Consider the following 26,095-nt stretch of genomic DNA (forward strand, 5'->3'; position numbering starts at 1 on the left):
ATACGAAATTGGTATGAGGATCTCCATTATTATTATTGGCACGGCCGCGTATTACGCCACACAGACTTTCTCCTTGACGCGAATATGCTTCGGTGGATTGGCTTGGCTCGGGGATGAGATTCGAAGGAGAATGATGTCACGGGCAAGAGGCTGTGTGCGAAGGCAGCGCAGTAACACTTCCATGTTCCTGCTAGGTGGGAAGCGAAAGAGATTTATAGGTGTGCGTGTCGGCTTGCCAGACTGTATCTCCTCCCGATTTCCTTTCCTGCAAAGCTTCGTCACCACGGCGAATACGAATGTCGCGTGAGCTGAATTGATCGCTTCATCCGCGGCGCGCCGTCCTTGGCAAAACATGATCCTTGCGCGGAGGGACTTGCGTGATGCTTGTTCAGGAGGAATGATGGCAGAAGGCTGAGACGAAGGAACCTGTCAACCTGCGTCGTCCTTGAGGAAAGTGCCACTCCAGTGCATCAAGAAGCGGCAAGAAAGGTATGAACGGCCAGTGGGATTGTTCACTACCTACCCACTTTCACTCTCACGGCGGTCGTTCATTCGTCTCATGGCTTCCGCCCCATAATTCGACCACATCTCGAGTGCTACTGAGAATTATTAGCTGGCGAATGTAGTGCTCCTTTGTCGATTAGGGCAGCCACGTCTCATCACGTTTGTATACTAACTAAGTCAGGTAGGCCGAGGTACTTTTCGTTAGCGCCATATCTCCTGCACAGCAATAAGACATCAACGCAAGTACTTCACTTCGAGATCTGCCTCTAAGACGGCTGTGACCATGTCAGACCACGTACGAGACCAGCATGTCCCGAATATACAGGACTCAGACAGCTTCACTTACCCCTGGGCGGCCGCACCAGACATCATACGCGCAAATCAAAAGGACGCCTACTTCCAATCTGTTCTACTGACACACCTGGCGGGTGTCATCAGAAGTCTCTATGGCGCTCGCACAGCGCACAACTGGACGAATGAGGCGCGTACGATTACCGAATTGCTCTACCTTGGCCTGACCACCTTTGTTGGCAACCGGACTCTTGGCGAAGAGTATTGCGATATTGTGCAGGTCGAAGACGATACTTCGCGCCTCCCATCCATCCTCCGAAGATCTGGCTACATACTGTCGACAGTCTTGCTACCATACGCTTTGAACCGTGTGCTTCCCGCACTTCGGAGGCGACTGCGAGTGAAATTGGAGTCGTCCATGCGCAAACTTCATCATAGACGAGCCTCCTCGCCAACAAGGAGCAAGCAGCCTCCATCTAGGACATTCAAGATCCAGGAGTATATACTGAAGCACTTGGATACTGCCACCTCACCTGCATCAGTATATGCTGCAAGCTTGGCTGTCTTCTACTTTAGTGGAGCGTATTACCAGCTCAGTAAGCGCATCTTCGGCCTTCGGTACATCTTTACTCGCAAGCTTGAGCAGAACGAGCAGCGCGTTGGGTATGAGGTGCTTGGTGTGCTGCTCGTTCTCCAGATGTTCGTGCAGGGCTACTTGCATATGCAGGAAACATACTCGCATGCACAGGCTTTCAATATCCCTTCGAACAACTCTGCTGCGGGCGGTACTTCTGTAGTCATAGATGGTGGCGTCGAAGTCAGTGCCGATACTGGTATCACAGCTCCTTTACTTTTCGAAGCACCGCAAGGTGCAGACCCTGCTATACAAAAGGAAAGGATCTCGCACATCACGCAGACGCCACTTCCGCAGCCGCATCGTTATCATCTGGAGGACGCCGAAGTCATGCAGTGGATAGACGGCCGACAGCAGCGAAAATGCACGCTCTGCTTGGAACCCATGAAGGATCCATCCGCCACGACATGCGGTCATGTATTCTGCTGGCAGTGCGTTACAGACTGGTTACGAGAGCAGCCGATATGTCCTTTGTGCAGACAGAGTGCGTTAGTGCAGCATGTTCTTCCTCTGCGAGGGTGATGAGGCCCATGAAAATCCAGTCTTCTTCACTGAGTATGTGGCGGCCCAGAAAGTAGGACGGTACTGAAACGATCTACATTTAGCGATGCATGATTGGGGTATGTGCTGTACTTAGTGTGAAGTTGAATGAAGAGAAACGACCGCTTTTGATTCCGCACAGATGTCAAATGACACCGCTCGTTCCGTTTGAATCCTGCTGGCACGACGCTGCTGTAGAGACTGGCTGGGGCCGACCCTTGTTGCTCTATGTACTTTGTTATGTATACGTACATATACATGAGATCATAATCCTACATCTCTTTCCCTTCCGGCAGCTTCTTGTACGCAGCCTTGACTTGCTCTAGTCCACCGACGGTCTGGATCCACTTGGATACTGTAGGATAATTTTCGATGCTGAGCTGCGCGAATCCATGCTGATAGACCCACGGATAGAAATGCAAGTCCACAGCAGAGATAGTGCTACCAGGTAAGATGTACTGACCGTCGTGACTTTTCAGCTGGCCTTCCAGAACTTCAAAAGTCCTGTATGCCTGCTCCTCATATCGCTTAAGGGCATCATCGTTCTTCTGCGAGTGATAGTGACGGAACCAGTTCACTTGGCCCATCATGCTGTGATTACGTCAGTATCGAGTGAAGAAGTGGCAAGTTTGGACACCCACGGGCCAAGAGAGGAGACCAAGAAGAAGATCCACTTGTCGAAATCAACGTGGGCCTGTTCAGAGTCGCCTTTTGGACCAAACTTGTTCTCTTTGTCATAGACACGTAGCAGGTAGTTCATGCAGGCACCAGACTCCCAAGACACAACATTGGTGTTGGGGTCTTCCACTGCAGGCACCCGACCATTCTGGTTGATCTTGAGGAACTGAGATCCTTTGACCCCGTTGGCTGCATCACCAAATTGCCAGAGCTTGACTTCGTATGGCACATCTAGGAACTCGAGCAAAGCCGCTACTTTATAAGGATTGGGACCCTAGCCAGATGTCAGTCCGTCTCCCACGTACGTTACGACGCGGGTGATCTTACCGTGCCGTGGGCGTGCAGAACAAGTGGCTTGAGGTTGGAAGACATGTTGAGATTTGTGATACCTCGGGCAGTGGTCAGGGAAGATATGGTCATCAGAAGTGAAGTTGTGAGCAAGCTCGCATCTAGTGTTCCAGAACCCTTGCGAATGGCGTCACTGCATGTCAAGCTTCAGATCGTTACGAAACTATGGAGCAGCTAATGCAGGTACAGACATCTTTACGTACAAGAATTGATGTGATGAACTGTGGAGTAGTTATAGACCGGCCTCCTCGACCTGAGAAGCCCAGTCCTGCGCATCCGACTTTGTTGTAGTAATGCCCTCGATAGGTTGCTCAACGGCAACGGTAGCATCATCTGCTGGTGCTTGAGGTGCTTGCACCGGCTTAGACGGTGAAGGAGAAGGCTCTGATATGCTGTCCAGATCAGGCTCATCAACTGGAGTTACTAAATGGCTGGCTTCATCAGCACTACTGGTGACCTTCTCCTTCGCCTCCTCAGCCTGCTCAGCCACCTCCCAATCGTCTACCACCACGACAGGCTTAGGTCGGATCTTCTCGGGCTTCTTCTTCGCAAATGTGACCTTGTGGCCTCCAGTGAGAGCAGCAAAGCTGTTGGTGCTGCTACTCGCACTATTGCTCTGCAACGCCGTCCTTGGTGCAGCCTTCTTCGCAGCCACTCTTGACCACCCATCTCCGCTCGCTGTGTCAGACTCACGTCTGAGGACAGCTAGCGAGTTATCAACAGCACATAGCTGCGGTATGCCATAGCCTTTACCTGCGATTGCCGCGACGATATTGGTTTTGAGGTTGCGCAGAGTCTGCTCTAAGTCGTATGGCGGTAGCGCCTTCGAAACGGCTCTCAACACGACCTCGTTGCTAGGTAGAAAGTCGACATCGATTTTCAAAGCCATGTCTGGGCCTACAAGCTTGGAAAGCTCGGCACGAAGCTCATCGACTGTAAGACCAAAACGTGGTCGGTCGATGATGAAGCTGTTGAAGGGTTCGCCGACGTCATTACTAGCCTTGATTTTCTTAATCGAGCTCTCGTTGTCGGAGACGTTGGCGCTTGCGGTAGCAGAACGCTGATTCGTCTTCATGCGAAGAGCTTCAGCTAGGGTTTTATTAGGCGCAGACACGAAGCGTGGTGTCTTCCAAATCATGACATGGCGGTGTGGTTCAGGATCCATACTTTCAGAATCGAAGCCGAAGTCGTTTGCTAGCGCGTGTAGGAAAGCACGTTCTTGAGGCTTCATAGGCTTGAAGCGCAACCTCCTCTCCTCGTCTGAGGTACCGAACACTCTAAACTCTCGCTCTTGTGTCTGACCCCACTTCACATGCTTCGCGAAGATGCTCAAGGTCTCGTCGGAGTAAGGAACGTGGTCCCCTCCCTCGATATGCGTAGATTGATCGATGTTGAGAGCCAGTGCAAGCTTGCGGTTACGCTCGAGTCTTGCACATTCTTCGTTACACACCAAATTCTTGTCATTATTGCCTTCACCATCCTTCGATGCACCACACTTCATCTCTTGTTTCTGTGCCTGACATGGACACGTGATGAAGATCTTACTCTGGCAAGGCTTGTCTTCCTTGCAGCTGAATGGCGAATGGCAGATATCCTCATCAGGATGGCCGCAGACCTTCTTCGGTTTACCGCACGGCTGCGAGCAGGTTTGCCCATTGGCGTCTTCGCACTGGCCCGGCCTGTGGCACTGCTTACGGCAGTGGTGGAAGCCACAACGAAGGCTCTGGCCGCATATATCGCCACAACGGACATCCTGGAGCCAACAAGGCTGATTCTTGAGGGTGTGCTTGCCGCACATACATCGCTTCTCCACTAAAAACGGACACTTCGGGCAAGCCTCTTGGTTCTGGTGGCAGTTATGAGGAACTTGAGGATGACCGCACGTCTTCGGTCTCAGACATGGATACCGACATGGTGGTGGCTTCGTACCGCAAGGCAAGGGAGGCTGAAGCACAGTGCGACCGCAGTGACAGCTGATCTCGTCAAATATTGCTTCCACACAGCTGCCGCATGCACCTTTATGGCACAGCTCTGGACAGAAGTGTTGACCACACTTGAGCAGCCTCCCGCACTGACGCGTACAAATGTGCTCAGCCTCGAAGCACTCCTCGGCTGGGCGAGGGGCAGAAGACAGTGGCCGCTGCTTTCTTCTCGTGCCCTGGCGTTCCAAAGCCTTCCTCTCACCCGTGCAACAGCGCTCATCGCATGCGTGGCGACCACAGTTGAGAGATGTCCTGCAAACGCGCATGCATTGCGGCGGCTCGGTCTGGCCTTGGTGGCAAATACTCCTTGAGCTAGTGCGGCCACAACGGCATTTGATATCAACCGTTTGCCTGCAGGATGGACAATCGCCAGTGTGGCAGATAGCTGTACATTCGTGGCCACACGCAAGCGTCTTGTTACATGGCTGAAGACAGCTGGATATTGGATCAGAGCAGGAGTGGCGGATGTTGTCTGAGAGCTCACTCAACAGTGTCTTGCCACACGAACAGTGTGTCACGACATCTGGAGATCGTGGGCAATGTCCAGGTTCAAGATCTTGGGCATGACATGGTCGTTCGCAGACATGGTTTCCAACACCACAATCAAACTTGCGGCCACAGGTACTGCCACAATCGAAGATGCCCACCCAGTCTTCGATGACATCCTCGCCAGATTCGGTTATGTGGGTCAGTCTGCTCTGAACTTCTTCTCCACGATCGCAGCACAATATTTCCTTCTCGCCCTGACCGCAATAGCATCGAGCAGGCATGCGAAATTCGCAAGCACCACAGAGACCTTCATGACATGGCTCATCGTGTGTGTGCTCGCCGCATGGCATAAGCTCACCACAAATTTCTCCACAGCTCCAGCCACTGACATAGTCGGTCTCGGAACATCTTTTTGTAATCTCGTGCCTTCCACAGTAGCACATGTGAGTTGGACCCATATGAGTGCAGGGAGGACATGGGCCAGCATGACATGTCAGCTGGCAAGGATGAGGACACTTTCGTATCCTCTCTCTGCCGCAACTCTGCCCGCATGAATGTGGCGGCACACCAGCTGGCGCTCTAGGCTCCATTTCCTTCTCGCACCAGCATGTGTAGTTGCCTGGAAGCTCATCCTTGGGTAGATTACAGCCAGGACATCGCCACTGTCTCGGAGGCGCCGCTTCGCCATCAGCCTGCTGCCGTGCTGCTGTCGAGCCTTCATTCGTGGCCCACTTCTTGATACAACTGAGATGAAAGACAGTCCAGCAGATGTGGCAGGACCAGACTTTCGATTTACGCTGCACTTCGCTTGTGCAGATTGGACATTCGTAATACCCGTGATCGATATCTTCGTGCGTCCTCGTAGCAATATCTGGAGCTTGCGATTTTGGCGCTCGTTTCTGTTGGGGCTTGGACGGTCTTGGTTGTTGCTTGAGTAGCGCAGATTGGCCAGGCACAAACACTGCAGCATCAGCTTGCAACGAGTTCTGAGCACCCAGACTCTCGCTCGATTGCTCGCAGTCACTCGTCAACTGTCCGCCAAATCGGCGGCCGTTCACTGTACGATTCTGCGCTTGTCGTCTGTCCGTCCCTCTACGAATATTTGCAGACAGTGTACCTTCAGCAGCAGAATTTTCTGCACTGGAACCATCAACAGAAGAAATGGGAGCATGCTGACGAGATGCTGGCGCAACCGATGCAGGTCTGAAGTCAAGTGCGGCACCTCCACGACTATTCCCCCTGCCTCGTCTGGGTCCACGGTGGCGATGGCGATTTGGCTGTCCAGGTTGTGTTCCTGCTTGCTGGGGTGCCGCAATCGCTGCTGAATCCATACTGACGAACTTTCGCAGGTCGGTCTGTTCTGTGATTTCCAGACTGATTATAATTTCGTAAATCGCAGCGCCGCTTCGACGAGGATGATTGTTTTCTATGCTCTCCGTATAGATTGGGGATCGATCAAGAGAGAATACGAGCTTTCACAGTTTCAGCTTATTGAACGATAAATATATTCTTTTGTATCGCTGCGATATCAGCACATCCGTGACTCAATCGTGCAGTGCAAGCGTCAGGCAATGCAGCATTATGTCTTCGCTAGTGTGTGGCGAGGTCGTTCATTCGAATGTTCGATGATGACTCAAGCGAACGCCACTGCATCGATCGCACCTGCCTTTCTGGAGATCAGATTAGATTCTGCGGCTCAACGGTCGGCGGCAAGTCTAATAGCTAGCGCCCGGCGCAACAAAGATGCACGAGTCGAGGTAGAGGAGTGAGACGCACGAACTAACTGTTTCATTGTGATGAGCATGGCAACGGACACTGAACAGGCGGCTCAGGGCATCAAACGTTCGCACGATGAGCTTGAGCTCGGGGATACACAACCTGCAAGCCAACCAGCAGACGACAGCGACTCGGACGACGATATTGGTCCAGCTTTACCATCTGCAGAAGCACCGAAGAAGAAACGAAGGAGACTACCGTACGAGAAGCAGTATGTCGCTGCACTTCCTACGGCCACGCGATACTCAAAGTCGCTTATGCACAAGGATCAACTCTCCTACTGTACTTTTACACCACATACCGACTTCCTAATCACAAGCTCGATCGATGGATATGTGAAGTTTTGGAAAAAGGTTACTGGTGGCATAGAGTTCGTGAAGGAGTACAAGGCGCATGATGGTGAGATCACGGGTGTCTCGGTCAGCGCAGACGGGAGAAGTTATGCTACGCTTGGAGCAGACAACACAATCAAGATCTTTGATGTGGTCACTTTCGATCTACTGGCCATGCTGGAGCCAGAGGTAGTGCCTCGATGTATATGCTTTGTTCATGGGCATGGTTCGACCTATCCATTGCTGGCGGTGTCGAGTGACGTTAATGGATCCATTGTAAGTTGACTTTGGAGGTGCCACATATTACTCTCTAGCATGAGCGCGTACTAATACTGCATACAGTCTATATACGATGGCCGAGGCGAGGCCCAGAAGCCGTTACATACGTTATCGAATTTGCATCGGAAGCCAGTACATGTCCTGGCGTACAACAATGCTTTTGATTGCGTCATCTCTTCCGATGAAGGTGGTATGATCGAGTACTGGCAGCCATCGGGCAACTATGAGAAGCCCGAGATCGTCTTCGACATCAAGAGCAACACATCCCTCTTTGAGTTCAAAAAGTCCAAGTCAGTCCCTTCATCCATCACGATATCACCAACAGGCAAACACTTCGCTACAATTTCATTCCCGGATCGCAAGGTCCGCATCTTTGAATTTGCATCCGGGAAATTGTATCGGACCTACGACGAGAGTATAGCCACAATCAGCGAGATGCAGCAAGCTGGAACATTAAGTAAGGAGCCCATGGAAGCTGTAGATTTTGGTCGGCGAATAGCTGTGGAGCGCGAGCTTGAGAATCCCGTGTCGCGCAGCAGGCAGAATGTTGTGTTTGACGAAAGCGGACACTTCATCCTCTACGGCAGTATACTGGGCGTAAAAGTGCTGAATATGCTCACCAATCGTGTCGTGAAGCTGTATGGACGCGACGAGCCATATCGACCACTCAATCTTGCTCTTTTCCAGGGTCAACCAGACAAGAAAGACATTGTCACTGTACAGATGGCTGCATCGGACAACCCTCTGTTGGCTGAAGCAGAAGCGCGAGATGCCATGCTGGCCACTACTGGAAGCGCGAAGGTGCGCTTCTACATGTTCACGAATGAGACGAACATCTCAAAGTCGGATCGTGATGTTCACAACGAGAAGCCGAAGAACTTGCTCGCTGGGAAGCAGAAAGGCGAGGCAGAAGAGCGCAATGCAAGGATGGCAAAGGAAGCGACCATACATACAACCCTTGGTGACATTCACATCCGCCTCTTCCCGCAACATGCGCCCAAAGCTGTCGAGAACTTCACTGTCCACGGCAAAGACGGCTACTACCGCAACATCATCTTCCACCGCATCATTCGAAAATTCATGATCCAGACTGGTGATCCGCTTGGCGACGGCACAGGAGGCGAGAGCATTTGGGGCAAGGAGTTTGCAGACGAGTTCACACCTGAGCTGCGGCACGACAAGCCCTATATCGTCTCGATGGCGAACGCTGGACCGGGCACGAATGCTAGTCAGTTCTTTATCACGACTGAAAAGGCACCTTGGCTGGATGACAAGCATACCATTTTTGGAAGGTGCGTCAGGGGTATGGAGGTCGTGCATGCGATTGAGAATGTCAAGGTGTGGAAGGAGAAGCCTGTGGATGATGTGAAGATTGTAGATATTACGCTACAATAGTTGAAGGACAAGGTGGCGACACGGTGACCGATATTTCGGCTTGGCGCATGGTAGAGGCGATTGCGCTTGCAGTCAGCCGCGCTCGTGCCTTCCTTATATATGCGGCGCTAGTCAGCCAACCGCGCGGCCCGCCTCAACAAAACATACATCGACCACACATGAACGTACCCCCTGCTCTGTACATCCACCACATCGTCACAGATAATTTCAAAAGGAATTGCCGAACATGTCGCCTCTCAAAGCAACGGTGCATCGTGCAGATGCGCACAAGACCAAGGGCAGCTTCGTGGTTCGTCGACTGCAAGCCTCACCGCCAGAGAAAGATCAATCGAGGCTGCTGGCCTTGCCGCCAGAGCTACGGAACAAGATCTACGAGCTGGTCTTCGCTGGTGTAACAGTGGTCTTTCGCACAGGTATTCTTACAGGCACCGTCGAAACCCGCAGCATGCCCACACGTTCAAGTTATGACCGCCGCCCAAGGACAGACGAAGCCCGTGAAGTACCGGAGTGGCGTGCTATCACGAATCCGCAGCCGACCAAGAATATGCGTGTCTTGCAATGTGAGTCGTTCACGCACAAAACATACACGTTCTTCCGCCTCAATAATACGAAATGGCGTACATCCCTCTCAGGTCTGCTGCTCGTCAACAGGCAACTTCACCATGAGGCGACGTCCATCATGTACGGAAGCTGCAAATTCTTCTTCCATCCAACCAACCTCGTTCACAGGTTTCTCGAGAACGCCGGTAAGGCAAACCTCCATAATATAACGACCATGAGGCTAGAACACGTTACGAAAGCCTACGGAAGCACAAGCCAGGACAAGCACATGAAGGAGAAAGCTGATCGTGGTCTCGACAACATATGTGTTCGTCTCGCACAGAACTTGCCAAAACTCACGACCCTCGAGCTTGGCATCCAGCTCAAGGAGCTCCCCGACCACATCGTACCACATTTCGGCGAGCCTGACAGGACTTTTACGGTCAAATCATACGTCAGTCGACCATGGTTTCAAGCCCTCAGCAACTTTAGCAAGCTCAAGAAGCTAGAGAACGGCAAGGTCACGATCCGTACCCTAAGCAATTCCGAAATGATCTCCATGTTCTACTGCGACCTCAACATCGTAGATGCCCTACCGCCTTTCAATCCAGCCCTGGGCCCTTCTCGCGAACGTCAGCACGAGGAGATCCAAGAACGCTGGGGCCATTATTACCTCTCTTTACACCAGTCCATTGGCGATGCCGTCCGCGACACGATCTTGCGTAAGCCTGAGCACGAGGTGTGGGCCGCACATGTGCAGAAGCTGGAGCAGTATCGAGCTTTCTGCTGGGCTCCGCAAGATCCTATTACAGCAACACTGGAGAGCGTGGAGTACAAGATGTTCAAGTTGCAGTATGATGAGAGGTACAGATATCTATGATCACATTCGAGACTGCGAGGCGAGCGGTTGTGAACTGGAGGGTGAGTTGTCGAGACCAGGCGGAGTGGTGATGGAAGCTTGGGTGTTCAGTATGTATCGAGTGGCACAGTGCATATTCAGTTTCACATGCACAGGTCATGTCATTGCTTCAGACATCGTCTGACCATCTCTACTGCCCACTGGGCTTGATTCCCTCCTTCTCAAACTCCTGCCTGACGCCCTGATACACCTCCTCGGGAGACTTCCTAGCATCACACTTCACCACCCTCCCCTCCTTCTCGAACATCTCCACAACTGGCATACTAGTCTCCACAAAAGTCCGAAACCTCTTCTTGATACTCTCCTCATTATCATCCGCCCTCCCAGAAGTCTTCCCTCTATCCAACAGCCTTTCCCGCATAGTCTCCTCAGGACAATCGAAGAACAGCGTGAATTTGGACCGGACGACCTTCTCCTCAAACGCAACCGCTTGGTCCATCTTCCGTGGGAAACCATCGATCAGGAACTTGCGATTCCCGTTCTTGTCTATTGTGCTCGTCATGGCATTTTCCAATAACTGGATCGTGACTTCCATCGGCACAATCTGCCCTTCCTTGATATAATCCTTTATCATGTCCCCGAATTCACTGCCCTTTCGATCTTGTTCCTCACGAAGCAGGTCGCCGGCTGAAAGATGCTTGAAGCCGTAGTCTCGGACGATATTGGCGCATTGGGTTCCTTTGCCTGCTCCTGGGCCGCCGAGGACGAAGATCACCAGGGCTTGGTTTTCGGAGGTGCCGGGTTGGAAGAGGGGTTTGCTGCGTTTGGGAGCCTGGAGCGCCGGGTTGTTCTTGAGATCTGTTGGCGGCATGTCGGCGGTGTTTGACAGATATTGTGGTCGGGGAGCTGAGTTGGTGTTTCAATGTCTCGAGCTCGTCTGGTCGACCCTGGTGTTCCGCGGCCAATTCTGTTTCTCGGCTGGTGCTACTTCGGGTGTGATGTAGTGTGTGCTTCCCTCTGAGGCACGAGACTTGACCATGAAATAGAAGGCGCCACTACCAATCACAAAGATGGCTACAAGTGGAAATACAGGCAGTTGATCGCTGTGCCCTGTTCGGCGACTGGGTGAGGGTGTGGCGGGAGTATGTTGAGTTCGTGGAGCTTCGCAAGTCTTGTACGAGCTCGAAAAGGCTCGCCGAGTGACAGTTTGTTGGACTGAAGGGACACGCAGGCGTGGCAGGGCTCGAATGCGATGCGACAACATGGTTATCAAAATCTAAGACGATGTGCAGGAAGCTACGATGTCATTGCAGCCGACGACCAGCGGATTGGCCAATCACAAGGACGCACGTCTTCACTGCTGAGGAATTGATACTACTGAGGAAGTGACAAAGTGACGTATCGTGGTGAATAGGAAGTCTCCTTTCCTTCGATACTATACACACCGCCGCCGTCCACTATCTCTCGTCCGACCCGCTACCAAGAATCAACCTTCTCAATTAACGCCACTGGTATTCGTTGCCTCGTGCCCGTACAAACAAAAGGAAGTCCGTCGTTCCCATCGCTAATATCTATCCAGTGTGTGCGTGCCATGCCACCCCCAACAACCTCGTGTACTATGGAGCTTGGCCTGGAAGCTCTTCCCAGACGCTGCTCGCTCGCTCGCTTTGCCGCTCGAATGTACACCCAGAACAGAAACAAATAAAGAAATGCATATCTCCACCTCTTCCTCTCCACACTCATCAATCACACCTTCCTCACGACTCCTGCGACAAAATAACAAAATGTTGCTCCCATATCCACCCCAGCATATTCCCCCCATCATCCTGATTCTTCGCCAACCACAGCTCGCCCTTTTGCGCAATAACATCAAACACTTCTCCCTGCACATATGTAAGGTAAGGATACCCCGCCTCCTTCCTCGTCTTGTCGATGCTGAACTCGAACAAACTGGCGCAGACGAACATGACCTGCATGTCCGGCGTCTCGGGCGTCGGGGTCACGGGACGACCGACTTCGAGCTGGAGCTCAGGAGGCAGGGCGGAGGAGAAGAGGCCGGAGAAGCGTTGAGTGTCGAGTTCCGGTCTGGCGGTGAAGTAGGTTTGGCCTGAGCCTGGGCGGGGACTTTGTCCAGTGTCGAGGCTAGGGCGGGTGGGTCGTTGGAAGGCGGACAGGGCGACCGATTGTGGATTGGCTGTTGAGGGGCGGCTGGCCGAGAAGGACGAGCTAGGTGTATTGGCGTTGGACCAGGGTCGATTTGCCGAGATGCCTGACGCTGGAGTTTGCGACGGTGTGCCACGGGTCGAAAGAGACGAATTTGATCTGATGCGTCCTCCATCTCGTGGTCCACCAGGCGTGCCATCATATCCATGCACATAACCGCTACTGTGCCGCTTGTTGATCGGCTGCAGATTTGGCGAATGATCACTGCTAATCGATTGTGTCCTCTTAGAGTCCAGCGTAGACGGCCTCTTCAGCGACAACTCCGAATCCGCGACAATGGTATTCGCAGGCGACAGGAAATTTGCCGAGTCCGCCAGAAGTGCACCATTGCATATCGACAACTCCAACAGTCTGCTCTTAACAATATCGTAGTCCGGTCGAAAAGCAGGCTCGATCTGCTCAATGCTCGTCGGGATCTGCGAATCCTCGAGAATAGGCTTCAGTTTGCGCTCCCACATGTTGTACCACGTTAGCTGGATATCCAAGAAGCAAGTCAGACATGCTTGGACCAAGCTCGCGGTAAGCGAATACAGCTTCGGCAGGTCGATCTTGAGCTGGTCGTTAATCGCCATGTACATCTCTGCGGCCTCGATGGTCTTCTTGTCGGGTTTCTCGCCACGCTTTTCGATGGACTTGCACTTGGCATAGTCCACTATCCGCTTCTTACGCTTGTTGATGGCGTTTTGTGGGCCTTCGTGCAGCTTGATGCAAGTGATCATGGGTTGGACGACGCGCTTGTAGACAGCTGCTTTGTGATCGGGAAAGGCGATGGCAGATATTTCGCGCACTGCTTGACCGTAGCGTCGCCATTTGCTCTCGATCTCCGGCAGACTGCTTGGTGCGACATCGGTGTAGAGGTCCAGTGCTGCAGCGGTGTTTGTAATCTGATCCATACCCTTGTCGATGCGATGCAGATAGTCTTGGACATCTCGCATACAAATTTGCAGGCGGATAAAATGACCACCGAACTTATGCGAGAGCTCGTCAAACTCTGCATCTTGAAATGCCTCCGCAATGCCCACGCGCTCCTTGAGCTTCTCAGTTCGCCGACCGAAGGCCTTGGCAATACCACTTCGCACGTCTCCGTCCTTGTTCTTGCCATTGATGATCTGATCGACAAGATCTGCTCGCTTCTTGGCCTCGTTGATGCGAGTAAGCATACCTACAGCATCCTTGGCAGCAGCCTTCAGCGCATCATGATCAGGGTGATCCGAAGGCGTCGTCTCGAGCAGCTGGTGTAGCATGAGTGGGTACTTCGCGACTCTCTGGGTCGGCTTGACGAGTAGCGAGTCCAGATCCCATGCAGACGTTATGTCGCTAGCATTGTTGTGGCACTCATCGAGCCAGCACTTCACTGTTGGCATGGCCTTCAGAACTGTAAGCCGCTGATTCGCCGCATCGTGATTCTTCAGGTAAGCTCCATATACCAGATCCATTCGATGTAGGTTGGTCAAGAAGCAGCGCCCGATGCTCGTGGCACGATCTTTCTCGTCGTCGACGCTCTCTGAGCTCATCACGGAAGTCTGACCTGTGCCATCACTCTGCATAGTAGAGTAGCTGCCTCGCTTGTTCGCCCAACGCATTTGTTTCGCCGGCACGTACATAGGCGCTACAGCCCTTCGCAGCTCATCGTAGAAGTGCAAAGAGAACTGCTCGATCTCATCACAGTTACCGAACAGTATGCGCTTGTCATCAGCGTTGACGAGATCGCCAACAGTGGCCTTGTAGATGTCCTCGATGATCTTGAGATCCTGGTGGTAACTATTCTCGGTATCAAGCAGCTCCTTGATGATATTCTTTCGCTTCGATAGCCGCTTCTGCTCAGGCCCGGGAGAGACAGTCTTGACCAATTTCGTCTGACTGTCTGCCCCATCGGCATCTATCGAGCTGTGTCGAGCTGATCCTGCCACGGACGACATCGACTGCGCACCTGGAAGCGAAGGCGGACCACCCTGTCGTACACTGTCCACAGACGGGCGGGTCGAGCTCGAAGCTGTACCAGGCCAGTAGGCCTTGCGAGCCAAGGGAGACATTTCCGATGAATCCGTCTCCCTTTCACGGTACGAGGCTGGTATCTGAGGAACCTCGGGTATGCCGAAGGGTGATCGTGATATGCTTGGTGAGGAAGTCGTAGGTGGTGGAGGAGGAGGTGCATAGGCTGGCGCAGGTGGAGCAATCTTTGGCGAAGCCCTTTGCTCTTCCGGTGGAGTGTTTGCCACACTATCACCCGCAGCCATGACTTCTCGGTTCATGTCGTTGCTTGTCGATATGTGTAGGGCGTCTCCGTTGAACGGTGGGAAGGTGGCACTGAGTGGCCCAGTGCTCGATCGTGGCGTGTAGCCGATGTCCTTTGGTGGAGGTGGAGGCGCCATGCCTGTATCTATATGTAGTGTGTTGTCCTCGCTTCCTTGCTCCCGTTCCCACTTCTCGTCTGCCTTACGGATCCGTGCCTGGAAATCTTCGTCGTTCTGTTCCAGTGGCTCGTCGAGGCTAGTGCTCTGGCTGTACACGAGCGCAGTGCCTCCAGCCATGGCGGCATCTGGAGGTGTATCTGGCGTGACTGGTGGGATCTCATACTGCATCGGTAGAAGCAGCTCGCCATCGAACGTGTCGTGGTTATTTGCGGACTCTAAGGCTGGGACAGGCGCTGCTCTAGCGTCAAGCATACTGTCTAGCAAGTTCTGCACCATGTGCGCATCCGATCCTCCATTTGCTGACAGTCGCTGCAGATCCACACTATGACCTTGAATGTACTCCAGGATCTCGGGTGCAACGCGGCCATTGGTCTGATAATCGTCGAATGCTCGCGCCAAAGCAGCATCGTGCTCGAGATCTTGGCTTGTAGCCGTGAAGGCCATGGCCGATGCAGGCTTGCCAGGCTTGATAGTGTCATCGCGTTGCGGTTTACGAGGTGTGGCCTCCGATGCTTCGTCCACGGAGTGAGCCGTACCATTCTCTACTGGCGAGTCGACGAAGCCATCTGACTGATAAAGTGCTTCGTGATCAGCGAGCTTCGAGGATTGCTCGTAGTATTCAGGTCGCATGCCCTTCGACCAAGGCCCTTCCATGTCTTTTGGCGCTGAACCGCCATCAAGCATGATCTGAATAGAACCTTGATCGGCGTTTCCAAGGCCATGCGCTAGGCCCCATCGGTCCTCTATGCCGCTTGGGCTGTCATCAGCAGAAGGGCTGTCGTCCGGGAAGTCTGTCTCGTCTCTGCTCAACGAAGACTCGCTGCGCTCTCGCATACGCCGGATGTTCTCAAGTATGCTCGGACTTTGTACCTGCTGAGGCTCCGCATCTTCAACAGGTCTCTGTGAGGGCAGCGTGAATGGTCTCGCAGGAGGCTGGTATGTTGCCGCCGACAGGAGAACAGGCTCGTCCGGCACGATTTCAACCCGTGTCGATAGCTCTGGTGCAGGCGCTGCTTGTTGCGGTAGTCTGCCAAGAATGGGACTCTCATCAACCTCGAACTCTGTGGCATCTGTGGCAGCAGTCTTCGGCTCCGGCTCTTCTCCTTCTCGCAAAGGGACTGCACTAGTATTTACGCTCAGGCCTCTGGGTCGATTTTGTTCTGGCACTGGCTGCACCTCCTCTATCTGAGCAGTTTCTTCATCCAATATTCGAGCTTGCTTTCCGTCGACAGCATTCAGCGCGGCATGATCAGCACCCGCAGATGCTTGCTCACTTGCTACTGATGCTTGCCGTGATCGTGTGACCAGGCTCTCTTTCGCCTCATTCTCCTCTAAATTCTGCGATATCGCTTTCTGTATCCTCGCTCGGCGTTCCGCGAAATCTACCTTCCCAAGCTCCGGTATTTTCCGTCTTGTTCTCTCTTTCTGCGGATCGTACGGTTTGCCGAGCCATTGTTCGCTCGGTCTTCTGCTGTCTTTGAGAGGTGGGTTCTGGAACCTTTCTGCGGCTCTAGCTCGGCTGGCTGAAGTCGTGGCTGCACTTACAGGTTGTCGTGGACGAGAGGATCGTAGTGGAGGTGAGGTTTTCGCAGGCGGTGCTACAATCTTCGCGGATAGCGTCTGACCAGATTGTGCAGAGCTTAATGGCGCTGGCTGGTATCGACTTCGTGGTGTCGTCACAGGAGCATTGTTCTCCTTACCAAATGCTTGTCTCATTCTCGTAGGCGACTTTGATAATCTAGATCTTTCTCTATTCGACATGGCTGAAGCTGAACGTGGATACGGTGCAGAGGATGTGCCACCCGCCGAATCTTGAGATTGTCGTCTACTGCTCACCGGCAGACGCGATGTGGGAGAGTCTTTCCGCAGCTCATTTCGTGTGCCAGAATTCGGTGGTGTAGGATAAAGATCTGGCAATCTATACGCACTCAGATTCGGCATGCTCGGTGCGGTCTGTGGTTGTGGTGTGTCCATCTCGCTTCTACTCCGTTTATGCTGGAGTTTGTGATTTATGGGAGGTGAAAGTGCTTTGCGCGTGATGTTCTGATGCGATTGACTCCTCACATGACCTAGCGCAATACTTCCATCGCTTCCTCGTCGGGGAGTCGCTTCGAAAGATGGCGGTCCGCCATAGCTCGGGAGTGCAAAATTGCCGTGCCAGCCATCCGCAGTCAACTCGCCGAAAAGTGGCTTATTGTTGGGGTATGCAGCTTTCTTGACTGGTGATCTGGCTCGCTTTGGACTTGACGCACTTTGTGGCTGGCTCCGAGAACTTGTTAGGGTCGCATTGGAGCAGAAAGAAGAGCCATTGGTCTCGAAAGATGTTGCAGGCGATCTCTGAGGAGACTTGGGCTGGCCTGGCCGCCTTTTCTGCAGCTTTACCATGCCCGCTTCGCCTTTTGCGCCGGTCGGTGATCGAGGTTTGTCCACCCGCGCCCTCCGATACCTCTCCTGTGTTGTTTGCACTCGCAGTGGTGGTGGAGGAGCTCCTGCCGCAGCGGCTCCCTGGTCGAATTTGTTCGCAATATGCTTGACTGATCCGGCCTGTCGAGAAGGAAGTAGCACTGGGTTTGACCGCACGCTGTTCAGCGCATGGTTCCCTACGGGATTCGAGGCTGATCGCACTTGTGTCCGTATGGGTGACGGAGAGAAGGATCGGGTCCCCGCCGCTAGATTCGCACTGGTCTCGTTTGCAGCTTGTATCATCGGTACTCCCACAGATGTATTATTCCTGCCACTGTTGTCGGGGAAAGACGCGGCGGTGGTGGTGGAAGGTGTAGTGTAGGTGTATGCCTCGAGTGGTGGTCCGTCCAAGCTAGGCCTCATGACGGGCGGCGGCGATTTGCTGCTGGCGGCCATGGCTCCATTAGTTCGACCAGGATAGTGTAGTCCGGTAGAGCAGTGGTCATCGCATGTCTAGACGGACACGGTGCTTCGGTGTGTCGATGTACAACTACTGTACAGCGGAAGACGCTACGCAACCTATGCGGAGAGAGCCGGTGGAGGTAAGCTGGTTCGGAGGCCAGACTACTCGTTCGTGCTCGTTCGTGTTCGTCGTGACTTTCCGTCGGGTCGTCCGAGTGGCTTTGGAATGCGATGCAGTAAAGTGCTTGCGTCGCGTCTCGGTGGTTAAGATGTGTCACTTTAGGCGTGAGTCGTCCGCAGCGTCTGCCCTGCTTTGCTTATCGAATTATTGACAGCCTTTCCACAACGCTTTGACCAGGCCTCGGATGGGCGTCAACTAAACCTAAAGTGGGTGCCGCGACAATCTAACGGTCAGGAAGGTTAATTCTGCATGATTTCAACTTGAAGCATTTGCCTTGATACTGTAGATGTTGTTGGAAGCCAGTATACCTAGTGAAAGGCAATACTGCACAAGGGAAGGCTGCTACTATACTGCAGCCCAAGGAGGGACACAGCAACACAGCAACACAGGAACACGTCGACCGATCGTCGGACCTGACTGCAGCAGGAGACTCTCCTCAAATAGCACCAATCGCCCACGATCAAAGCGGCGTGTTGTTGACGTCGGCCTGCAGGCAGAGCATGGGCTTTGCAGTAGCTCTGTCTAGTGTTGCTTGTCACTTCGTCGCTGCTCCTTGCGGCCTTGCCTCTGCACTGCGGTGTGACACCTCTACCGGGTTCGAAAGAAACCCACTACCATGCGTCACCAGCAGACTCGTTTCATACAACGCCTCGTGTGAAGCACTTTGCGGGTGGTGGCTTGGATTGTCACTTGCCACGCTTCATGTTGATGAGTTTCTATGCTGCGGACTTGCTCGCTGTAGACATGTCCTTCCGCCCCTTACCTGACCTCCCCGAGATGTCGGTACGATGTCCGACTACAAGTCTCTACGAAAATGCTAATGCCAATGCTGACATTGAGTGAACTGACCCAAAGCCACGGATGATAGGTCGAGTCATGCTATGTGGCGAGTCAAAACGTCTCGCCCAACGGCCGGCACCACTTCCACGCGCAATCGGAACTTTCACCCGCTGCAAGACAACGGAGATGACTTCTCGATATTATTGCACGGAGGCACTTGCACACTACAAGCATCCGCTTCTGTCGTCCACCACATACGCTACTGTGTTAACATTCGACAGATTTCTGTCATCCAACTGAGCCGCTCGTGCGGTGCTTCTATGAATACACTAATTCATCACCATCAGCAGCCCAACCCACGCATTCCTCAGGGGCTGTTCCTGACAGCCAAAGTCAAAAGCTAACGTACAATGGCCAGCCTTCCTCAGCTCTGGAAGAAGTCTGTCGTGCTATCACCTCCACCATTGGACGAAAATTCGACTCTGACTTTGGTTCCTGAGACAAATCTCGCCGCTGTACACCAGGGTGCAAGACATTCTCGAATCTTGCCCTGTCCCGGCGGACTCCGGGATAAGGGAGAGCAGTACCACTGGTATCACGGCTTTGGAGCTAGACATCAGCCTTCAGGCATCTTGGCTGGGCTGTGTCTTGAAGCTCTTCTCGATGACTGGTGACCTGGTCATGACGAATGTCTGCCGGTAAGGTACTTCCCAGTGCTGCGACAGTTTCGTACTGTTGAGAGTGGATATCCGTCGTACATATGAATACTTCTGTTGGCATTGGCTTCGTCCGACTTTAGTTGCTTGCCGGTCTAGTCAATTCACTTGTGTCCGGTTCTTATGCGGCAACATTGCCTTCGCATGGAACAATCGGCTGCGCTCACGTGGACACTGGATCTCCCGTGAAGCGCGATCAGACGACGATGTAAAGCATTGATTCGAAGCGTCAATTCATTCACAGAACACATATGGTCTTGTCACTCTGCGTCCTGGTTGAATCATGGAGATCCCACATAATAAGCCCGCTCTTTGGCGGTCAATATACTTCCACTTCATATATCTAAACCAGAACGACAAGAGCGACCATGCTCTGCTCATATCATCCATATCACTTTGGCAATCGCAAGCAATACACATGCTACAACCATGCCAAGTCACTCTATTCACGTGAGCATCTCGCTCCCCCTTGCACGCTCTTATGCAGGTACCACGCTATGCATACCACCACACTTTATGTAGTGTGCCACACCAACCACTACGCCGAAGCTTGTTTATGTCCATAGATGGTCGCGTGTATAGACGCTGTTGTTCCTGCTGTTGTTTGTTGTGGTCGATGGCGTGGACTTCGTGCGGTGGTCGTGATCGACCGGCACAGCCATAGTGGAATAGGCGCCGTCCGTAAGCTTAGCATGTCGACTACAGTCCAAGCTTCTCAAGCATCCACGCCTGCTTCCCCTTCTTCCATCTACATGACTGTTAGCAATCCCGCCAAGCATCAAATTGCGACCGAGGTCAGTCAGACTCACCTTCTTAAGCATATTCTCAATCTTCCTATACTCGAACCCAAACCTCGGATACAAGAACGGCCTCAGATCGAACCGGTTATCATCCGGCGTATAACTCTCCAAATACAACCCGGGCGTCATAGTAGTCATCTTATGCCTGTTAATCGCATAATAATACATGAAATCTCGCACCTTCTTATACACATCCCGCGGCGCCCGGTCGTTCCACTCCACCAGTAGGCGCTCGAACATCGCAACAGTGCCTAACTTGAAGGTCTTGCGGAGACGGCCCAGAATGGAGAGTTCGTCGTACGTGAAACCCATGTCTGCTTCATCGGACTGGACGTATGTCTCTGTTATGGGTTCGAGTTCAGCTGTAGGTACGGCGTCGAGAAATTCGTGGAGGATTGGGAGGGTGAAGTTGGTTTCGGCCCAGGCTATGAAGCGTTTGAGGTCGGTCTTGGAGATGCCGCCGATTGGGTTGATGTCGGCAGATGAGGCGTCATATTTGGTCAGGTAGCCGCGTAGGCATTCGTCTACGTTGGCGGAACCGAGGATGAGGAGACCACCTGCGACGCCGCGAGAGTGTGGGATTAGTTGGCCGAGGGCGTAGGCTAAAACCATTCGTGAGCGGGATTGGAAGTTCTGAAGGGCGAGGTTCTCGGTCTGTGTGCCGCCGTGAACTTTGAATTTGGGCTCGAAGTTGAGTGTGCTTGCTACGACTCCGTGGAGAGCTGAGACCATGGTGTCGATGTTTGTGTCGATGTGGTACGATCCAATCGCTGCTGCCAGGTCTTTGGCGCGGCCGCGAGTCTCTTTCGAAGACTGCACTTTCATGCCCATAAAGACGGTGGTGAAGATCTTGTTGCACAGTTGTTGCGGCGTAGTACTGCTCGTGAAGCCTTCGCCGTACAGCCTTTGCGCATCCGCCAGGACAACCTCGTTGCCAGCTCGTGCTTCCGCGATGACCAGTCGGCACATGCTGAAGACGATTGTCGCTGTGGCACAGCTATCGATACCTCCACTGAGCGGCACAAGGAAGCCGGCTGCTCTCGATCGCCGCAGGTAGTCCCACAGCCAGCATGCTGGACCCAGAGCAATCTCCTCCTCTGGTAGATGATAGCGGGGCTCGATAGTAGAGGCCAGAGCTGCTCTAGGATCCGCAATCCTGCCACACAGCCGAAAGTCGACATGAACTCGCTCCAACTTCTGTACGCTAGGCTCATTCGCCTGCATACCACGACTTGGCGAAGTCCTATACGACCAGATCTCATCCAGATCTACCATCGCAATCTGCACCTCTACATCCCGTAATGAGAATTGCGAGCCTTGTGCAACCACTTTCCCGGAATTCATGATCAGACTGCAGCCATCGTAGTATAGCCTATCACCATCACAGCCTCTCTGGTTGGAGTACATGTACACCCCGCCAGTCTTCGCCGTAGCTTCCAGTATCAAGTTGATCCTCGTATCGAGTTTTCGGAGCTCGTGATGACTTCCACTGGAGTTCAATATGATTTCGACCCCAGCCAGACTGTACAGAGTATGCGGCGAATTTGGCGTCCAGAGCTCCTCACACGTCTCCGACGCGAAGCTTGCATCCTCGGTCTCGAATGCTACCTCGCCAATACGACATGTCCTCTGCCCTCGTGGTAATGTGCGGATCACACCAGGTAGTTTGTAGTGGTCTACTCGTCCCCTCGGCCAAGGGGTGAAGTAACGCATCTCACGAAAGTTTCCATCGTTACACAAATCCAGCTTCGGCCTGATAGCAAGGACCTCACCATTCAAAGCAATTAGACGCGCATTGTAGCGGCAGCCGAGATGCTGGACAGGCAGTCCAAGGTCAATGATGATGTCCTGGCAGTCCCGATGTGTGATAATTTCAGCCACGATATCCCAAGAATTCGTGTAGACATCATTTTCAAGCCAGTGGTCGAGCAAGCCGTAGCCGGGTATGCATAGCTCAGGTGTCAAGACCAGTGTTGCTTTCTTCGACTTTGCCTCTCTTATGGCTTGGACTATGCGCTGTTTGTTGCCGTCGTAGTCGAGCACCCATTGATTCAACTGACACGTGGCTAGGACACACTTTCGTGTCATCTTGAATGCTACTCGGATCACAGGTAACAGCCGCGCCTGTGTCTTCTTATCTATCTGGTCGAGATATAGTGTTATTCATATTTGCGAGACATGCTTCTGACTCAAGTCTTTGTAAGTACAAAATATGTGCCTGAGGCTGAACGAATCACTTTAGGTCTAAAGCGAATATATCCTTCTCACTTTCAGTATTTACAAGGACTTTTCCTCTGAACTCGCTCAAAGAATAATAATTTATTCACATGCATGCAACTCTGGAATAATGGCATGAGGGAAAAGACATCGAGCCTCTTCTCATTGGACGCCTTGATGGAGCCGCATAAGTGACCGTCACTTTGAACGCCGAGAGCTTCCAGAGCAATCGGCATAGTGATTTGAGACCACACCGGGCCGGTCAGCAAGTCATGTGAAGACATCGTTGCCACGGTTCGTGGGTCTAAAAAGGCGTGAAAAGTGAATGCTATCGGTGAGCTAAGACCGCGGCTGCGCTTAGCGCTGTGGGTGTATCGCCCAACAACAGATTGAGCGATCTTCACCAAGCGGTCTACCCACGACGTGGAGGGGTGAAACTATTGGGAGCATCCGTACTAGCTGTACGAGTACAGCACCTGATCATAGGTATGTGGTTCATCAAGGTCGTAGAGAAGTGCAATCGTGCATTTCTATACTGGCGACAAGCGAAGCAAGAAGCAGGGACCTTCATGCAGGCCGCGCAGTCGTGCATGATATCGACTTGAGCCGCATGAATGCAGACGAATCAGAAAAGCTTGCGCTGCGCACTTTCTCCAGACCTCCCACTCATCGCTTCGGACCGTCTTGGAACAGTGATGCCGATCAAGATGCAGTTCAAGGTGTCGCTGCTCGGTTTTCATGCTCATCGACACCAGGCATATGTAGTTGTCGGCGTGCATTTACACCGTATTCACATCTGTTATCATCCTCCACTGACGCTGGCCAGGCCGGACCATCGCTCGCAATCTGCCCAAAACTTGCTGGAGATTGCACTTAGACTTTTGCTAGTCGTGTAAAGTGGTGGCGTTCGTTGTTGCGGATACCCGAGAGCTTGGGCCGCGTATGTACATACTATCCAACCTCGTACATAACCCATCCCGCCTGCCACACTTGTGCAGTTCACTTGTGCAGTTCACCTCTCATTTTCAAGACATTCTCCCACAGTCAATACTGATCTTCACACAAACCTCCAACACCATTGATACCTCAGCTACAACGCAATCGTGCAAGTGAGTGATAAGCTTCCCTGCAGTAAACAGATCGACCTATCCATCGTCCTTGATTTGCTGACATCCTGCTCCCTTCCATCAGAGCTTCTATAGCATCAAAACACCACACACAAAACCAGCATGTTCTACTCAACCCTCCTCCTCGCCGTCACGGCCTTCACCGGCCTGGTCAGCGCCCAGAACTACTCCACCTCCGGCGCCCTCAGCATCGATGTCAGCCAGGTAGACACTCAGCAACGTCTCGCATGGTGTGTCTCCCAGACCACCTCGTGCCCACAGATCTGTAGCGGTAGCACTACTGCCAACACTTGCGACTCGGTAAGGCCATCAACATCCATGACACATACAGCCAAGCATCACCACTAACTGCATTCTAGAACACCCTCAACTACACCTGCACGTGCTCCGGCGGCAGCTCCCCCAACATCTCCGACTATACGCAGACCGTCCCCTTCTTCGTCTGTGAGCAATGGAAGGCCAACTGCGCCGATGCTCACCCCAATGACCTTCAAGGTCTAGCCGGCTGCCACTCGGTCGTCTGTGGTGCGAAGAACGCCTCGGCTGCTGGTGGCTCTTCCGGCTCTTCCTCCGCATCTTCCGGCTCCGCCTCCGCCACTGGCAGCTCGACCGGTAGTGCGACTGGTGCTGCTGGTAGCGCCTCAGCTACTGGTAGCGCTGCTGCTTCTGCTGCCTCGAGCGGTGCCGCGTCTGCTACCTCTTCCGCTGCTGCTGCCAGTTCCTCTGCTGCCAGCGCCGCCGTCGGTCTTGCTATGCAGTACAGCTCTGGCATCCTCGCTGCGGCTATGCTCGCCGTCTTCGGCTTGGCTTTGTAAGCGATCATCGTTGAAGTGCATGTGGATAAGAGCAGGAGGTCTGAAATAAGGCGCACGAAGGTCATTCATTGGCCTTGGCGCGAGAGTACCAAGGCAGGAAGGTTGGGAGAGAAGCTTCTAAGGAATGATGAGTTACGCCATTAGCGATTGATTGTTTTGTGACTATGACTAGCCAGCGCAGTATTTGGACAGTCATGATTGCATGAGCATGCACGTGCGTATACAGCGCGCGATTAATGAGACGATTGTTAACAACATGATATGAGACGTTCTCTGTCGTCCAGAATACCACACTCCACTGTGACTTACGATGCTTTCCGGCCTAAGCTAATAATAGCAATCATCTTACCAGTCCACCTCCCATCCTCGTAATGCTCCTTCAAGTACCTCAGCAACGCTGGCTCCACCTCGCCAGCATACTTCTTATACACCTCCTCAGCCCAAAACCTCTTCGCCACAATATTCACGAGCACCCCAGTCGCCTCAGCAAACTCCTCCGCCTCCGCTACAGGCGTGAAAGTATACTCACTAACCTTCACATCCACAAACCCAGCTGCATCTAGCTTGCCAGGGATAGCTTCGGGATCCGACCAGACACGGACAGGGAACATGCCGCTTGGACTCGGTAGCTCTGGCGTGTCAGGGAGGTAAGCTTTGAGCGCCGGCTGCGCGACTTCAGGCCACCACGCTATAGACTTCCAGCTGCTGAATCCCGCTTGGCCGGAGTGTTTCAGGACTCGATATGCTTCCGTGAGGGCCTTGTGGTCGTCGGCGCAGAAGAAGATGCCCATGTTTGAGAAGAGGTGGGTGAAGGACTCTCTAAGGTAGGGTAGGGATTGGTGATCCACTTTTGCGATCTCGACGTTCTGCCAGCCTGTCTCGCCTGCGGCTATGCAATCGGTTTTCTGCTGAGCGGCGGCTTGGAGCATCTTGTCATCCAGGTCGCCGGCTATGATGCGTTTGGGCTGTATCGAGTGCTGACTCACTAGCTTCAGGAGCTCGGACACTAGTATGCCTCCACCCGTGGCGTTGTCCAGGATTTCGAGCGACTGTCTATGTACGCTGGTGTCTACGAGGGTAGAGAGCCTCAGCATTTCTGCAGCCACTGGTCCGGTGACCTTCTCATTTGTTAAGACGACACGGCGGTCCGCTGGGGCTGTATTCAAGACTTGTGAAGATGCCATGATGAGGAAGTGGGGACATGAATGAGTAGAAGAGGGAAGGTACTTGGGCCTGGGTCTTATGTAGCTTGGACAGTCGTGTCTTGGCCCAGCGTACTAACGGACTCAGAAACCGTCAGGCGCAGCTCA

General features: G+C 53.0%; 10 protein-coding genes across 10 annotated transcripts; 4 read left to right on the forward strand and 6 right to left on the reverse strand.

The window, feature by feature from the left end:
* Positions 1-787: 787 nt before the first annotated feature.
* Positions 788-2,018, forward strand: PEX10 (peroxisome biogenesis factor 10; the record flags this gene model as incomplete). Its single annotated transcript, XM_064836839.1, has 2 exons — positions 788-1,860; positions 1,928-2,018. The coding sequence occupies 2 exons, from the start codon at positions 788-790 to the stop codon at positions 2,016-2,018; spliced, it is 1,164 nt and encodes a 387-aa protein (XP_064695472.1).
* A 223-nt stretch (positions 2,019-2,241) lies between these two features.
* On the reverse strand, positions 2,242-3,019 carry LTS14_004138 (uncharacterized protein; the record flags this gene model as incomplete). The annotated part of the gene is made up of 3 exons (XM_064836840.1): positions 2,242-2,560; positions 2,611-2,921; positions 2,975-3,019. 3 exons carry the CDS (start codon positions 3,017-3,019, stop codon positions 2,242-2,244), a joined length of 675 nt encoding a protein of 224 aa, XP_064695473.1.
* A 208-nt stretch (positions 3,020-3,227) lies between these two features.
* FAP1 (FKBP12-associated protein) lies at positions 3,228-4,747 on the reverse strand (the record flags this gene model as incomplete). The annotated part of the gene is made up of 2 exons (XM_064836841.1): positions 3,228-4,511; positions 4,541-4,747. The coding sequence occupies 2 exons, from the start codon at positions 4,745-4,747 to the stop codon at positions 3,228-3,230; spliced, it is 1,491 nt and encodes a 496-aa protein (XP_064695474.1).
* A 2,521-nt stretch (positions 4,748-7,268) lies between these two features.
* Positions 7,269-9,248, forward strand: cyp15 (Peptidyl-prolyl cis-trans isomerase cyp15; the record flags this gene model as incomplete). The annotated part of the gene is made up of 2 exons (XM_064836842.1): positions 7,269-7,850; positions 7,917-9,248. The coding sequence occupies 2 exons, from the start codon at positions 7,269-7,271 to the stop codon at positions 9,246-9,248; spliced, it is 1,914 nt and encodes a 637-aa protein (XP_064695475.1).
* Positions 9,249-9,474: 226 nt separating this feature from the next.
* On the forward strand, positions 9,475-10,668 carry LTS14_004141 (uncharacterized protein; the record flags this gene model as incomplete). The annotated part of the gene is made up of 2 exons (XM_064836843.1): positions 9,475-9,808; positions 9,881-10,668. The coding sequence occupies 2 exons, from the start codon at positions 9,475-9,477 to the stop codon at positions 10,666-10,668; spliced, it is 1,122 nt and encodes a 373-aa protein (XP_064695476.1).
* A 169-nt stretch (positions 10,669-10,837) lies between these two features.
* On the reverse strand, positions 10,838-11,518 carry URA6 (bifunctional uridylate/adenylate kinase; the record flags this gene model as incomplete). The annotated part of the gene is made up of 1 exon (XM_064836844.1): positions 10,838-11,518. The coding sequence occupies one exon, from the start codon at positions 11,516-11,518 to the stop codon at positions 10,838-10,840; it is 681 nt and encodes a 226-aa protein (XP_064695477.1).
* An 886-nt stretch (positions 11,519-12,404) lies between these two features.
* LTS14_004143 (uncharacterized protein) lies at positions 12,405-18,143 on the reverse strand (the record flags this gene model as incomplete). The annotated part of the gene is made up of 1 exon (XM_064836845.1): positions 12,405-18,143. One exon carries the CDS (start codon positions 18,141-18,143, stop codon positions 12,405-12,407), a length of 5,739 nt encoding a protein of 1,912 aa, XP_064695478.1.
* A 2,398-nt stretch (positions 18,144-20,541) lies between these two features.
* On the reverse strand, positions 20,542-22,714 carry QNS1 (glutamine-dependent NAD(+) synthetase; the record flags this gene model as incomplete). The annotated part of the gene is made up of 2 exons (XM_064836846.1): positions 20,542-20,574; positions 20,636-22,714. The coding sequence occupies 2 exons, from the start codon at positions 22,712-22,714 to the stop codon at positions 20,542-20,544; spliced, it is 2,112 nt and encodes a 703-aa protein (XP_064695479.1).
* Positions 22,715-24,072: 1,358 nt separating this feature from the next.
* LTS14_004145 (uncharacterized protein) lies at positions 24,073-24,785 on the forward strand (the record flags this gene model as incomplete). Its single annotated transcript, XM_064836847.1, has 2 exons — positions 24,073-24,270; positions 24,330-24,785. 2 exons carry the CDS (start codon positions 24,073-24,075, stop codon positions 24,783-24,785), a joined length of 654 nt encoding a protein of 217 aa, XP_064695480.1.
* Positions 24,786-25,090: 305 nt separating this feature from the next.
* LTS14_004146 (uncharacterized protein) lies at positions 25,091-25,969 on the reverse strand (the record flags this gene model as incomplete). Its single annotated transcript, XM_064836848.1, has 1 exon — positions 25,091-25,969. One exon carries the CDS (start codon positions 25,967-25,969, stop codon positions 25,091-25,093), a length of 879 nt encoding a protein of 292 aa, XP_064695481.1.
* Between the last annotated feature and the right edge of the window lie 126 nt (positions 25,970-26,095).

This window comes from Recurvomyces mirabilis, assembly GCF_035927965.1.
Source record: "Recurvomyces mirabilis strain CCFEE 5264 chromosome Unknown scaffold_9, whole genome shotgun sequence".
Taxonomy (NCBI): domain Eukaryota; kingdom Fungi; phylum Ascomycota; class Dothideomycetes; order Mycosphaerellales; family Teratosphaeriaceae; genus Recurvomyces; species Recurvomyces mirabilis.